The 15855-nt window shown below is 46.6% G+C and overlaps 1 protein-coding gene across 4 annotated transcripts in view; it reads right to left on the bottom strand.

Annotated features, from left to right (window-relative positions):
• Positions 1 to 15855, bottom strand: part of FRMD4A (FERM domain containing 4A) — a 224525-nt gene that overhangs the window by 80124 nt on the left and 128546 nt on the right. For all 4 annotated transcript variants that reach the window (XM_086474608.1, XM_086474614.1, XM_086474601.1 and 1 more), the window contains exon 4: positions 12700 to 12792. In XM_086474608.1, the coding sequence (XP_086330734.1) occupies positions 12700 to 12792 (93 nt within the window). The remainder of the gene's footprint in view (positions 1 to 12699; positions 12793 to 15855) is intronic.

Below are 15855 nucleotides of genomic sequence, written 5' to 3'. Positions count from 1 at the left end.
AGCTACTGGCTCTCACGCGTGCACCCAGACGAATGCAAGACATATGCACCAGGAAATTGGTGCTACTTAAAAGAAAACACATTTGCAGAGACAACTCTTATGGGGTTTTCTGTGTGGCAAGCTCAGAAAACCCGAACTGGAGCAGACTGCCCTGAATTCACAGCCAGTGCTGCAACAATAGAAAGAGGAGGGAAGGACATGTTTTTCACACTGATCGTGAATCTCTGTCAGACCTCCTCCTGTTACTACCTTTTCCAAATACAGTGAAGGAAACTGCACTTTACAATGACCAGTGTCAGTGACTAAGGAGGCAGGAAGAAGTATCCAGCAGCTGAGGCAATGAACCAAGCAAAAAATCTGGGTTAAATTCCTGACTTGACACAGGTTTTCTTCATGACATCCAGAAAATCATTTAGCTCCTTGGGGCTGTTGTGCTGTGTTTAGAAAATACTCCTCCCTCCCCTGCCCCTCTCTGTCTGTTTTGCCTGTTAAGCTTATAAGCCCTTTCTTACGGCATGTTTCAAGATCATACGTTTTAAGAGGCAACTCTCAGATTTCTGTTGAGGACTCCCCCAAGAGCAGCATTCCTCCATGTGGTGTGAAGCTGATATATCCAGGAAATAATGGTGGGCTGGACAGAGAAACAGGCAGTACAATGCGTCCGACACCTCTGCTCCGCTACCTACATCTCTTGCAATGCAGCCAACAGTCAGCTTTGCCTCAAGCAGCTCCTACAAGAGGTTCCTCGATAGCCAGCAACTATTGCTATGAGAAATTAGGTGTCTGCAGGAAGGGGGAACACTCCACAAGACTTTGTGAGTGTAAAAACTAAAGAAACCATTTTTGAAAATGCTTAAAAGATCAGCCCATGTTAATCTATTTCTGCATTCCCCATCCCTCCCCACCCTCAGTAACTTATAATTCATCAAGTACATTTTCTAAGTATTAATTAAATAGACCAGTAAATGTTATGCTGGGTAATGAACACAAAGTGCCTATCTTGACTGCTCCCTCTCAGCAGCAGGAAAATAATAATGAGTACTGCAGAAGGTATCTTGGAAGACTTCAGAGGCTGCTGCATCTGAAACGTTTAAGGTTTTTTAGCTGCGAGGACATGTCTTGTACTGATCAGATTGCTCTATATTAAGTGTTGGTTAACTGGCAACTTGCTCTACGACAGCTTAAGCCCCACCACGCCACGATGAATGGCAATTCCCATCGTAACCAGCCAAGCACAGACATTTATGCAGCGGTGCCTGTGACAAGCAGTTGTGGAAACTCCTGATCCTTGGGTGATGGGAAACCCGCAGTACTGTAATTTCTCCCTTGCGTTACACACATGCCCACCTCCGACTTGCATCATGGAGAAATGCCTGACTGCGCCCTGGACTCACCAGTTTGATTACTCGTTCTTCAGGAGATGGAGAATCCCTGGCCACTGCTGTCAACCTCATGCAAACCCAGTTTTGTGTGTGCGGATGGGCAAATTTAGCAGTGTTGGGAAGGTGCTTGATCACTGGTGCTTTGTCCTTGCATTGGGGAGAGGAGGCCTTAGGACTATCAGGGAAATGGCCTCCAAAAGCACCTGAGCTGGTGCCGTGCCAGTGTGGCCAGTGAAAGCTGAAATGACCAGCACCCCCAATTTCCATATGCCAAAAGAAACTGTCCAATACAAAATATTTAGCGTTGCCTGTAACAAACAGCCCTGGACATATTGGGTCAGCCTGAACTTGGTCATCTATTACCTAGCAGGAATCAGGCTCTGAGCAGTCGAGTTCCTGACTGTGCAAATATATGATCATAGCAATTAAGATCACAAGCCCATGTGTTTATTTCCAAGCAGAACCTGCCAAACAGCAAAAACATTTCACTGTGGTCTTCAACACAATTCTGTTTCGAAGCATGACCACAGCAAATGAATGTCTTGTCTACTTCAGGAGTAGATCTGTCCTGGGGCAGTGATATCATCCTATTTCTTCTGAAGTTTGACTCTGGTGGGAACCAGCTGATCCAAAAGGCTTTTATCCAACAACAACAAACCCATTTTTTTCACCAAAAAGGAAACACTCATGTAATGGGTTTGCGTGGCAAGGTTTTGGTAGCAGGGGGGTTACAGGGGTGGCTTCTGTATGAAGCTGCTAGAAGTTTCCCCTATGGCCGATACAGCCAACGCCAGCCGGCTTTAAGACGGACCCGCCACTGGCCAAGGCCGAGCCCATCAGCGACGGTGGTTTTGCCTCTGTGATAATGTATTTAAGAAAGGAAAAAAGTTATTGGGCAGCAGTAATTGCAGCGAGGGAGAGGAGTGAGAATGTGCGAGAGAAACATTTCTGCAGACGCCAAGGTCAGTGCAGAAGGAAGGGGAGGAGATGCTCCAGGCGCTGGAGCAGCGATTCCCCTGCGGCCTGTGGTGAAGACCACGGTGAGGCAGGCTGTCCCCCTGCAGCCCATGGGCGGTGGAGCAGATGACTGCCTACACCCCGTGGAGGACCCCGGAGTAGGCGGATACCTGAAGGAAGCTGTGACCCCGTGGGAAGCCTGCACCGGAGCAGGCTCCTGGCAGGACCTGTGGCCCGTGGAGAGAGAGAAGCCCACGCTGGAGCAGGTTTGCTGCTAGTGACCCCGTGAGGGGGCTCACGCTGGAGCAGTCGGTTCCTGAAGGACTGCACCCCATGGAGGAGACCCATGCTGGAGCAGTTCCTGGGAAAGGCTCATGCTGGAGAAGTCATGGAGGACTGTCTCCTGTGAGAGGGACTCGACATTGCAGCAGAGGAAGAGTGTGAGGAGTCCTCCCCGTGAGGAGGAAGGAGCAGCAGGAACAACAGTGTGATGAGCTGACCCCAACCACCATTCCCTGTCCCCTGCGCTGCTCAGGGGGAGGAGGGAGAGAAATCGGGAACCAAAGTTAAGCCCTGGAAAGAAGGGAGGGGTGGGGGGAAGGTGTTTTAAGATTTGGTTTTATTTCTCATTACTCCTCTCTGAGTTAATTGGTAATAAATTACATTTTTCTGAAGTTGAGTCTATTTTGCCCATGGTAGATGCTGAGTGATCTCCCTGTCCTTATCTCAACCCCACAAGCCTGTTTTATTTTTGTCTCTGCCCTGTCCAGTTGAGGAGTGGGGAGCAATAGAGCAGCTTTGGTGGGCACCTGGCATCTGGCCAGGGTCAAACCACCTCAACTCGAAAACTCCCATTCTTGTGCCATGGTGTTTTCTTCCAAGAAAATCAAAAGAAAACTTTGAAAGGGCTTTGGAAGACCTCAAAAAGGTTTCAACACTTGGTTTCACTGAGTAACAGCATCTTCTTGAGGAGTGCCCCTACCAGAAAAAACTGTAATTGAAACTGGAGCCTTGTCCAGGACAAAGGGTCCCTCTGCCATCTGGAGAGCCCAGCCCAGGCAAGGGCATAGCAAAGCACTCTCCTATCAAGCCTTACTTCTCAGAAGTCTTGCTGCTTTCAGAGGAAGGCAGTGGGGTGGCTGCAGGGGCACAAGAGGCAGCTGGACGAGGGGCATACCAATGCGTGTGGCCCCGGTGTGCTGGTAGTGCTGTGCGAGAGAGCCGGTCAAAACAGAGGTGAGCAGTGCCAGGCAGAGACGGGGAGGCCAAGGATGGCACTGAGGGTGTTTGCTGCTGGTCAAGGTGACTGTGGCTGATAACAGTGTGGCAGTGATTTCTGCGTGAGTTCCTGCCTTTTCCAAAGGGCAGGACCTGGGGACTCAGTGTTGGCAAGGAGGGTACCTTCCCCCCAACCCTGTGATAGTGCTTCCATGCAGGGAGGCAAAACACCCCTCTTGGACCTGTTAAGAATAGGAAAGGGGAAAAATTCCAGAATAACAATCCCAAGTGTCTCTTCTCTCCCCTGGTGAAAACATTATTTTTCCCATGAAAAGGGAAAATAAAGGGTAAAACCAGATTTCTTGGAAGGAGTCAGAAGGGAACAAAAGGATTTTAGTTTTGATGTGCAGTCACCTTCCTCGGTGTTTTCCCCTGCCCTAGGTGGGAAATGCACTCAGACGCAAGAGAAAGGATTGAAGTGGGCAGAGGTGTCTCCCATGTCCTTCCCAGCTGGCTGACTCCATTCTGGTTAGGATGCAGGACAGAGCTCTCAGCAGAGCTCGGTGGCTCTGTCAATGGACTGCCTCTTATTTTGTTATTACGAAGCAATGGATAAAGGAGAAGACCCCTTTTCTGCCTCATCCATCCTGGGATCTGGCTCATTATCCCTCATCATGTCATTCAAAACCTCAGAGGATAATTTGAAAAATACAAGGCCATTTGCTAACCAGGAAAAGAAAAATTACATGCATCAGTATAATGGACTTAAATGCAGATGTCATTATGTCCAGTGCCTCATGCTGAATGAGTATTCTGAGCAGCTCAGGCTGCAGAGCTCCTTTTATGTTCCAGCCCTGTTTGCTAATAGTCATGGGTGCGCACTTTTATGTGCTGACACTTAAAGCAGACAATGGTCATGCTAAACAGTTGGCCTGTTAAGTAATCAGCCAGGAATGAAAATAATCGGTGCTAAAAAGCTCCATTTATGTCCCTTTCTGCATTCATTTTGATTCTGATCCCACGTCCTGTCCCCCGTGCTTGTGCCATGCTCAGGCCCCCTTGCCCAGCGCCTGGGATTGGTCTGCAAGGGCGAGGATGCAGCAAGAGAGATCTATGTCAACTTTCACCCCATTGCAAGGAAGCCACAAACCCGGCGGTGAATGTGACTCCAGGAATACAGGGTATTGCAGCTAACAACAAAAAAACCCTGCTGTGGATATTGTTTAACCTGAGCCTGTTCGCTCTCTCTTTCCCGCCAGCTGTAGTGTACCATGAAGCTGTTTGCACCTTTACCCACCACCCATCCATTTCTCACAGTGTTTGTAAGAGGCTGGTCCATTGAAATCCTGGAAAACCATGTGTTTTGAGGGTATTTGCGCTTCCTACTTCTCATCTTCTCCATGTACAAAATACTAAGGGATCTGCTATGGAATGTATAGAGACCAGCTCTCTTCCTCTCTTCCAGGCTGTACATCCCGGGAGTTTAAGCAAACCTCAAAGTGCTCCAGTATCAACACAGAGAAGAGAAGGAATCAAGGTGGTAATGCAGGCATATTCCTCCCTGATGTTTGGTTACAGCATCAAGCATCACCTGGAAAGGCACTGACCTTGGTGAGTGAGTCTCTGCCCTCTCACCAGGTGGGGAACCAGGCCTGACCATGCCGTAAAAGCAGCAAACCAGCTCAATATATTCTGCAAACCGCTCCACCCCTGAAATGTCCGGTGGAGCTTAGCTTGCGAGAGAAGTGCGTCTTTGGACAAAAAGGCTCTTGCAGCTCCTCTTGGCTTGGAGTGATGCAGTTATCTGCCCCAAGTGTGAGGTGAGAGCAGTGACCGGATCACAGCAGCACGCTGCCTTCCTCCCCTCCTCTCCCTCAGTCACCAGGGGAATTTCCCCACACTCTGCTGAGCACCAGCCCAGCTCTTTCCTGTTCTTTGATCCTTACCGAGAGCGACATCATGGCTATCGGAGGTAACTCGCTGGGTGCGCTGTCTTGCGTAACACCATCCCTCCATATTTGTAGACCATCTTTCATCTGAGGAGCTTGAACCATTTTAGGAATAGAAACTCCTCCAGCCGTTCCACTGTGTTGTCAACATGAAGGTATGGTTTGGCTGTGAAGGCTGGCATGGGGTTTACTTACTCACTGGCTCTACCTCTGTGTGCAGTGCCACGGCAATGGAACCCAGACCTTTCCGCTTGCTTCACTGATGACAGCAAATCACACCCACCGGTGTAAGGTATAAATGCACAAATTGCAATGAAAATGGGAACAATGTCTGCATGACTTTGACCCAGACAGAGAACCTCGTGTAGGCACTGACACGACTAGTGCTGCTTGATCCAAATTAGGTACAAATCCTACACTGACAGCATCCATCATTTCTGCATAGTACCTATCATGCTGTCCAAATGCTTCCCAAAATTAGACAAGACAATGCTGCCAGCATCAACACATTCAAAATGTGGCTCAAAACAACAAATTTTTAGAATGCTGCTTTTTCTGCCCCCTCAGGTGGCTGAAAGGAAAGGAAAAACAACTTATCCCCTTCTCTAAGCACAGCTCACTTATACAAATATATTCCCAGTTAAGAAGAAAACATAAATGATGTTATGGGACTCAAGAGCCAGACTGCTATTAAGATGTGTGTGTAATGGATGGCTTAGCTCAGAGCTGTGTGCTAAGTAGCAGAGCCCCATTAGTTCCCTTCCTCAAGCAAAGGTCAGTTTTCACACGAGTAAATCTTTTGACTGGACAGAAGTTTCTCATATCTCTAAAGAGACTCTGAGGAGCAAACCCTCCCCGCAGGCAATTTATTACACCTTCCCCCAGGGTGAACAGAGCAGGGGGCCACCCTGAGAAGACTGCAATAAATTGTCTGCAGGGAGCCTTGTCTTCCAGCACAAACAAGGTCTGAGCAGCTGTATTTATACGCGGTGTCTGGGTGGGAGGAGGGGGTTTGCGGGGCTGCCGGCTTTTGAGACCTTCTCACAGCTGATGCACTCCGCCCAGCAAAACACGTGCTGTACGAAAAGATCTGGGCTATGGAACAGGTTTGCCGGACTTTATAGGCAGAGCAGCTCACGGGAACACCTGAAAGCAGCTTGGTTGGCCTGGCTTGGTTATGTGGGTTTAATATTCTGATTTTTTGCTATTGTTTCCACAGCACCCCAGCAGTACGTAGAGCTATAGAGATATAATGTGAGTGGGAGATGGCTCTTTGTCTCCCCTTATATGTAGCGTAAATTGCCTGGGAGCTTGGTGTGGGGAGTTACTGGCTCAGAGCTGGTAGGGAGAGCGGGTGAGGGAGACAGCAGAGCTGGAAGGAGATCAGAGAAGAGATGGCGAGCCATGAGGATGAGGACAGAGCACCCTAAGGTGCTGAAACATCTCAGGGCAGTTCCCTGAACTCTCTTGGGATGATCAAGCTCCATGGCAAAGTGGGGTCCAGCACCGCCCTCCTTGCAGAGGGCACTGCAGATGACCATGGAAGAGCAGAGGAGCAAAGCAATTTGTGTACATATGATTTTTCCTCAGCAACTTCTCCTGGGTGCTGGCAGGTGAGATGAAGGATATCCATGGGTAGGAGCAAACTCTGCCACTTCTCTCCCCCTCCCCTGGCTGGAAAATTGATATATTTGATAATCTCCTTGGGCCTCTCTCCCCAGTTCCTGTAAACCCCTGTCTCATGCTATGGGGCAGAGAGAGGGCTGCTCCTTCTCCCTCCTCGGAGGGGAGAGACAGGAGCTGACGATTCCTCACTCCCTGCCTGGAGCAAAGCGGTGGAGTGCCACATACCCCTCTCTGGTGGGGGAAACTGTGGATGGAGAAACACAGCCCATTATGTGCGAGACAAATAAATTGCTCTATTTAATTTAGTGTGGTTCTATTCCGCTCTTCCTGCTGCAGCAGGCTGCTGTCATCACCACCCTCTAATCTAATTTCTCAAAGAGAAGCGAAGCTGAGTGGAAGTGAGTGGCACACACAGCTATGGTGTGCTGGGATCACCACATGAGTGAGTCAGGGACGTTGGGAGCAGGGTGCCATGAGTCTGCACCCCGTACATGTCTTCTGGCCAATGTGGGAGGCAGCAATGCATTTCAGCAACAAATCCTAAGGTCCATCTAGCCCTATGAACAATCCATATTAGCAACCACTGCCTCCCTTCCTTGTCTACTGTTTCCAAATGGTCTCCTGCTTCTTTTAGTTTTAACATTAGTCTTTTTCTAATAGAATATGGGTTTAAAGACTGGATATAAAGGAGGGCTGAGAAGCTAAAATAGCATAAGGCCTCATTAGCAGCAGAAATCTCATCCAATTCCGTTCAGGTAGTCAGGCAGAACCTTGTAGATGGGAAATGCCTCCTCAACCCTGTCTGCACCGACCCTGTTTGAAGTAATATTCTGAATTTATAGGCACACAGAGGGGATTCATCAGGTGAAAAGAGGTAGCTACAATGTAGAAGCCTACATCTAAGCAGGGGTCTGAGGTCAGAGAAGAGACGTAGGTATTTTAGACTGCAACTTACTGAATTCCAAAGCAGTCATCTGAAATAAAGTGGATGAATTGTTCCTGAAAAGTGCCTATTTCTTTCCAGTGGTTATACAGGGAAGCTGTGCTTATTAGCCCTAGGGCCACCTACCAGGCAAACCTCTCAGGTTTGGTGTGCTGAGTCCCATCTCAGACATCTGTCCCACCTGCCTTGGACCTGGACCACCACTGGTGCACACAGAGGTTAAAGGAAGCAAGGCTATGCGTGAGCTTTGCGCCCTGTGTTTCAGTGCTGGTCTCTTATTTAAGGCCACTTTGTTCTGTGGTAACTGTGGTAACCTGGCAGAACGTCTGGCCTCAATATTGACAGTCCTGAGCCCCCACGGCTCCCATGCTGACTTCAGCCTAGCCGTTACGTATGAACACATGCCAGACATTGCTGGACACGGGCATTCCTTTGTGGGAATCCTGCTGGGCCATAGATACAAACTCTGCCCCACGGTGGATTTGAGTATTGAGGATTTATTTTGCATTTTTTATCCATGCCTTTCTGAAAGAAAAGGCTTTCCACATAAGAGATGTCCTGATTTAGCGTGACGACTTCTGCAGTGAGTTGTCACTGTTCAGCTGGTGGAGCTACCCTGAGAACACATATATTAATTCCCTGGGAAAAGATCCACCAGTGAAGTGAATTGTATTTGCTGAGCTTGTTCATATAAATTAACAGCATGACAAACATCCAGAAGATAAAGAGATCAGACCCATGCTGGTTGTTCCCTAGCTAAGGATTCCTAATCCCACAAAGCCATCGGTTGAGGACGAGAATTCACTGCAGAGCCCGGCCAACTTTGCTTTCCATGAACAAACAGCGTGTCTATGCTCTGGTCCTCTCTCACCTCAAAGATTTACACAAAGGGAGTGAATAACTTTGCCTTCCTTCTTCTGCCTGTCTGAGTCAGAGCAAAATGCTTCTTTCCCTGACAAAAGTAGACCTCCTGGGTCTCCTCACTTAGGTTCCTGCCCTTTGCCATGCAGCTCATGCTGTGAGGCACAATTTTACCGTCCTCTTCTGGCCTCAAAACACCTCTGTAAAATCAGCTAGTCAAGCAAATCCCTCCTTCCTTCATCCCCATCCTTTGCTTCTCCCGGACTTTAGCTGACTCTCATCTGACTTGGTTTACCTGCACTGTAAACCCTCTGAGGCAGGGAATGAGTTTCACCAACAACCAAGCAGCCAGGGCTTTGGAAAGCCACCCGGGGAAGCTAATTCTAAGATGAGAACTAATATCACTCCCATCATCTTGCCAGACACCCCTCCTCCCCTGCAAGACACATGACACTCCCTCTGCTTTCATGTGTGGCTTTAAAGCTATACAAACGGATATTAGTAGAGTCTCATAAAATAATATTGCCCAAGAACAACCATCAGGCAGTTTACAGCTGCCCAGGCAGTTCTGATTTATTCCTAGATTCTTATGTTGTTCTCAGTGGAAAGCTTCCAGAGAAGCACTAGGTAACAATCTGAAGACCGAGGCTTCAGTTAGCTGTGCAAATGTATAAGGGCAGAAGCAACTCCTTCCGAACTAACGCTAAGAACATCCTTATAATATCCTCCTTCTTTGACCCAGTGCTGTGAAATTTTTGGTCTCTGATAATGGAGGAGAGTAAAGACACTGGGCATCAATGTTCAACAAAGTCAAACCCTAAGGAAATGTGTGTCAAAACATGAAGCTTGAACAGTGCTGCAGAGATTTAAATAAGGGAGAATTTCATGCTGCAAAGCTTGTGAAAAAATTCCTATTTTTGGCATGGTTCTCCCAAGAAGCCTTTGCTTAAAAAGGCATGTTTCCTTTAAATGTACTTTTAGAGCAATCTAAAACTATGGCATCTTTGGTGGGCATTGCTGGAGGCATGTTAAGGGTAAAACCGATTTGATAGTCACATAAAGGTAAAAATGGTTTCTCTGTAGCTTCTCCTCTTCACAAACTGCCATTTACTGTTCTTGCCTGAAGCTTCATGTCTTCAGTAGTTACCCAGTGTGGTTGAATTGTACATTTACCTCTACTAGAGGAAAAACCCCACATAATTACTAAATCCTGATAACAGTAAACAGATTTCTCTGTAATGAACATCTGTTACACCCAGTTACTTGTATTACTGTCTCCCCAGTTAGGACCCCCAGCACCAACCTAAGCTTTTTCAGATGCAATGCTTGGGAGAGGTAATACAAGAAAGGTACCTGCAAACACAGGTAAGCCTTTACCAATGATATGGTAGGTGTCATGGACAACCACTCCCTTAAAAATTAACGCATTTGTAATCTGGTATGGTACAGCATTAATTTTCTCTGCTTTCCACCTTATGGCAGCGGGGGAGAGGGACCGTTCTGTTTATGGTATGGATGGGATGGCTCTGCAAGTCACTGTGTACCCAGCTTGTGATTTTGTGATTAGCAAAATACAAGCCTGTCTATGAGTGGGTCTCTTCACAACCATTCCTTCAGCCCTTGCTTTAGTTCCTAAGCCATAACTGAAACCATTGGTGACAGATACATGGGACCTTTCCAACTGCAACCATCTGGCTGGAGTCAATTTCTTCTCCAATTGCCTTCTGCTCAGATCAGATTTGGGAATGGACATGGGAACTCTTTAAGTGCTGGGAGAGTTTTTCAACTTCTTGCCAGCGTCTGACATCCACAGGGGAAGAAAATCGGCAGAAAAGCCAGGGTAAGTTAATGCCCATTCTTAGGTCTTGAGGCATCTTGCCTTCCAGTCCATTTCAAATTGTAATTCAGTGTGACAATCCACTCATTACTAGCACAAAAAAAGAGTATAAGCCCATAGTCAGCCGGGTTTTCACACACTCACTTTTCAGACAGCAAATGCCGACTTTTCCCCTATAGATTTCCCCTATGGATCGTGATTCCAGAACAGGAGAGGTCACTCATTTACTAACTGTTGTATGGATCCATAGTCCTAAGATGTCTCTTGGCTAAGATCCTGCTAGAATGACTTGTCTCCCCTGTGCTGCCAACTTTCATAGAACAATACAGATGGCAATATTTATGCTCGTTGCGTGGTCTTTGAAATGAATATGAGAGTGGCTCAGTAGCGCTGGCTCTCACACATTTAGCAGTTCCACTCCTAAAATCTGCACTTAGCTCTTGCTCAGTCAGAGCTTTCCCTGCCCTAGCATGGACTCCTGAAATTGGCCTGGCACAAGATGCTTGATAACAGAGCTGTTCTTAATGAGTTTTTTTGGGGTTTTTTTGGTTTTTTTTTTTTTTTTAATTTGCCTAAAAGTCTAACACTTTTGCAGAAGAGCACCGACAGTTTTGTGTAGTTCTAAGCACAGGTGGATCTGGATAGTATATGCTGGAAGTGTTCAGCTCTGGATCTAACCTTACAGTTTGAAGCACCCAAAATGTAGACCAAGCTCTTCTCTTGGTAGAGTCAGCAGGCCAGTTCTGGAGTCATGGGGCTTTGTGCAACCTTGATTTGTCCTAAGATATATCCACCACTAAATATAGGGACATAACAGAACAAAGAGTCTTTTGAGAAGCCTCCCTTGTAATTGAAGTTAAATAAATAACAATCACTATGCGGGGGAAGAAAGCTTAACTCGGGGGAAGAAAGCTTCACTCAGGGGAAGAAACTCAGAAGTAGGTCTTTGCTTTTTGTGGGTACTGCGGAATGAATGAGAGTGATGTCAGATGTAATATAACACTGGAGTGGAAAGGCTAACAGAAAAAGACACAGTAACACTGCACTGGCTGGTTCTAGACATGGGCTAGCCATTAAAAGTAAGCCAAAACCCTCAACCTAATTTTGTACATGTGCCATCCCAACCCACAGCCTTTCTCTGAGTGTTTTAAAGCTGCAAGAGCAAATTTGTCTTCTCAGAAAATATCTCCCTTGGAGGCAAAGACGCTGTGTACATAAGAGCACCGACAGCTTCTAGTGGCTTCCAAACACTAAGAGTTCCTTGCAAAATTCCCAGATGAAGAGAAATCTCCCAAACTGTCATGATCTTTATTAAAACCTTTCTAGTCTGGTCCATCACTGGCAATGAATATGTTCTATGCCTATGCAGAAACCAACTGGTTGCCATAAAATGCCATCATTTGCTATTTGTGGGTAACTCATTACACCATTACATGGTTGAGTCAGAAGGCAAATACGACAGAGCTGTATGGGCATTAATTTGATCCCTGATATAACGCACACCCTGGGCACAATCCAGAGGAAACGGATGGCTCGCCAGCGAGGAAGCGAGTGTTTTCCCTCCAGGTGGCTGGCTCAAGTTGGTTACCCTGGCAGAAAGAGGTCTTTGTTCTGCACCCTACCCAGTTTTGACTTTCCAGGAGTTTAAAACCCACAAATAAAAATGTAAAAACATAATGTCTGATCTTGCCCTCATACAAGTTTTCTCTGTGGGCAGCTGTGGGTGTTAGTGTGGCTACTACTTATTTACACTTGCGTTAGAAGAGTTTTCAAAGCCAAAGAGCTCAGAAGAAACCTCTGTAAAAGTGTTGGTTTGTCCATGGGTGTTTCTACAGCGTGACAAACCAACATCTTCAGTTCTTGGCCTCTAGGAACAGATTGCCCATAGCCGTATCCCATGGGAAGGGCTCGCCATCACACACTTACCTGACACAGAAGTACAAAACAACTGGTCCTGACTTTTTGGGGAAGTCATGTTCCAGCACCCGGCGGTCCAGCTGAAGCCAGTTCAAGTGTCCCCTGGCAAGAGAAGAGACAGTTTTGAGCCTGGCACCGAAGATGTTTCTCGCTACTCATGGCAATGTGGTCTGAGGTGTTACAAAAGATGAACTGAGACGCATGCTATTTGCCATCGGCTATTGCATGATATTTGAAAAGCACACAATAAATGTTTGGGTAGCGGAGGCGATATCATCCTGGCAACATTTCAGTCTGGGAATTGAACTGCTAAAGTTCAATCTGTCAGGGTGAAAGCTGGCAGCACTGAGCAGGCAGGACAGCCCAAAATGTTATGAGCTTCACCTTTTTATTACAACCCCCTGGAGCAGGCATATCATTAAAAGTCTGTCAAGATTTTCATTAGAAATCCTTATTGTTAAGAGTTCCTGCAACACCTGTAATATTTCACTCAAGGCTAAAGCTGACTCTACAGTGTTAGTTTATTTACCACCCACTTGCCTGCAATAGCCTCTTTAGGTTTGCCCAGCCTTCGTCTTTCCTCCTTCAGAGAGCTCCTGAAAAACAGCTGCTCCATGAAGCGTTCCAGCTACAATTACCACATGCTGCTTTGCTTTTGCCTGGATGGTACCTGTCGCTATTATTTTCTCCTATAATTTATCCATTCGTGCCTTGCTGCTGGAAGCTTTCTGGGCAGGAGCTCTGTTCTTCGTCATGTTCCCCCCACTGTAGAGTGCTGTGTGCGCATGAGAGGTATTTTATAAATACCATTATTTGTATTACAGGGGCATCTCACTCCTCAGCCGAGATAAAGGCCCTGTTAAATTAGGCACTGTGGAAATACGTAGGGTAAAATTCAGGCCCCACTGAAGTTGTCGGGAATTTTGCCATTGCCTTCAGTGACGCTAGGGCTGCATCCTGTGAGCATTTTGCTATTGATTTCAGTCAGGCCAGATTTCACCCAGAGGGAGAGGCAGCCCTTGCCTTCAGCACTCTGCTGTCTAGACAAGCAAGAGGGGAGAGAATTGAAGTGATTTTGGGGAGAATCTTGCGGCAAATAAAGCAGGAAATGGAACTCAGCTGTCCTCAGCTCTATTCCAGTGCCTATTCACCAGCTCATTCTAATCCTCTTCATTCCATTGAAAATTAAAAAAAAAAAAAAAGGCAAAAAAAAAGGCTTGGTTCAAAAAAAAGCGTTAAATTAACTTCTAGGGTTGCTAAGCCTTAGCAATGTACCCTATAGCAAACATACTCAGCTTTCATCAGCCTCTGCCCGTTACTCCTTAGCAGCGCGTGTGCTTTGGGCGACTGAGAAGTCCCTTTGGAAAGTAAGCAACAACATCTATTTAGCAGTTTAACTGGATTTGTAACTCCTCCACTCCCACTTTTCTAGAAAAATAAATAAAGGGGAAAGTAACAGCTTCAGGAGGCTTTGAATCACCTGGGTTCAATTTGAATTTCTCTACAGCTGCTCCAGCTCGTGCAGATGCAGAAAAGGATGGGCAGCTCAGGGATCTTCAAGCCCAGGCACCTGCAGCCTGCTCTGGAGAGCAGCTGAGACATCGTGCGTGCTCGCCTCAGCACAGCACGCTGCTTTGCACTGGCTAGGGCACGCAAAATTGTGAGCTGCACTCATCAATCTAGGGGGTTCAGGATCAGACATTTATAAAGAAGTTATAGCACCTCAAATTTTGCCATATGGAAGTCAGGTGTTCAGCTTAAGCAGCCTTTGCATCTATTTTGCAAGAGTACCGAGTCTCAACTAGGTACAAGTGATACATGTGGATCTGGGGACCTATCAAACTCATCCTGGGCAACGTTTAGTGTACAAAAAGAATCAAAACCTTTTTTATCCCCTGCTCTAGACACCTGTGTGTTTCTTTCCATGATATCTTAACTTTTATTCAGTTTTTTCTCTAGATAAGTTTTTAAATAAGTTTTTTCTCTGTTTTTCTTTTTTCTTTTTTTTTTTCCTCTAGGTAAATGGCAGCCTGAATTGTGTATTAGGGGCAAAAAATTACCAGCAACATGGCTACTGGAAAAGGGTGACAATGCAGATTTTCAAGCTAGTCATTTCATGTGTCTCTATTGCAGTACAAGGGCTGAGGGCAAGTCTGCCCAGCCTGGGACAGTGCTGTGCAGTGATACTGCTGGGATCAGGGGTGAGGGTGGCCGTGTTAATGGGGCCAGCCGTATGGGCTAATGGGTCTTGTTCTCGGCAGGCTGCATAGCTGGGCACGCAGCACGATGGGGTCTCCTTCTGTCATTTCTGCTGCTGGGATGGAGTCGCCCAGCACGAGGGCAGGATCCCCACATCATGCCCTGTTGCTCAGCACAGATACATACTTTAATGCGGCTTGGTTTTCAGAAGACAGATGCTCAGGCTGTCAGAAAATAAGCCCGTCATTGAAAGATTCTTAGCCTGGGCACCCAAAAATTAGAGGTGTCCACATTTCCCCCTGCAACCCGCTTCTTGAAATCTGTCCTTTTTCCTATTATTTTTTGTCCTGAAGTGCTGTTACGTTTCTTTTAACAGGACTCAGGAAGGCTGAAATTAACTGTGAAGGCCACTGTGCACATGGGGATTGAAACTAGACATGCTCACCCATTCCTAGCCAAAGTACAAAATGAGCATTTAACCATGTAGGCCAAGGTACAAAACACTGTCAGCACAAGGAGAAGCCACACTAAGCCTGACATCCTGTCCTGAACCTGTCCAGCTGTATTCGTATCACCAAAGTAGCAGCCACCAGCAGCTGATGGCATTACACACTGGTTCCACCAAGACCGATTCGTTGACGATGGACTTACTGTCTACTTCTATGTTTACTCAACAGAAATGTCTGGATTTGCCTAGCATGTACCACGAAGGGTTGAGAAACCGTGGTGCACAGAACAATAATTGACTTCAAGGTATTTCTTATTTTGAAAGACTTGCTCTTTTCATTCTCACCATATTTTAACTTGAGAAACTGTTTGGTATAATCAGTGAAAAAAGAATATATGCATATACGCATACATACCAGCTTATACATTGATGTTGCACATGTACACGGTTGTGCATAAAGAATAACACATTTAATTGCCACCAAGTTTTTACGTTGAAGAGTTTTGTTAGTCTCAACT

The sequence above is a fragment of the Leptosomus discolor genome, chromosome 1 (assembly GCF_034619465.1).
Source record: "Leptosomus discolor isolate bLepDis1 chromosome 1, bLepDis1.hap2, whole genome shotgun sequence".
Lineage (NCBI taxonomy): Eukaryota > Metazoa > Chordata > Aves > Leptosomiformes > Leptosomidae > Leptosomus > Leptosomus discolor.
Note: the sequence above shows the minus strand (reverse complement) of the source record. Positions and strands in the feature narration are given on the sequence as shown.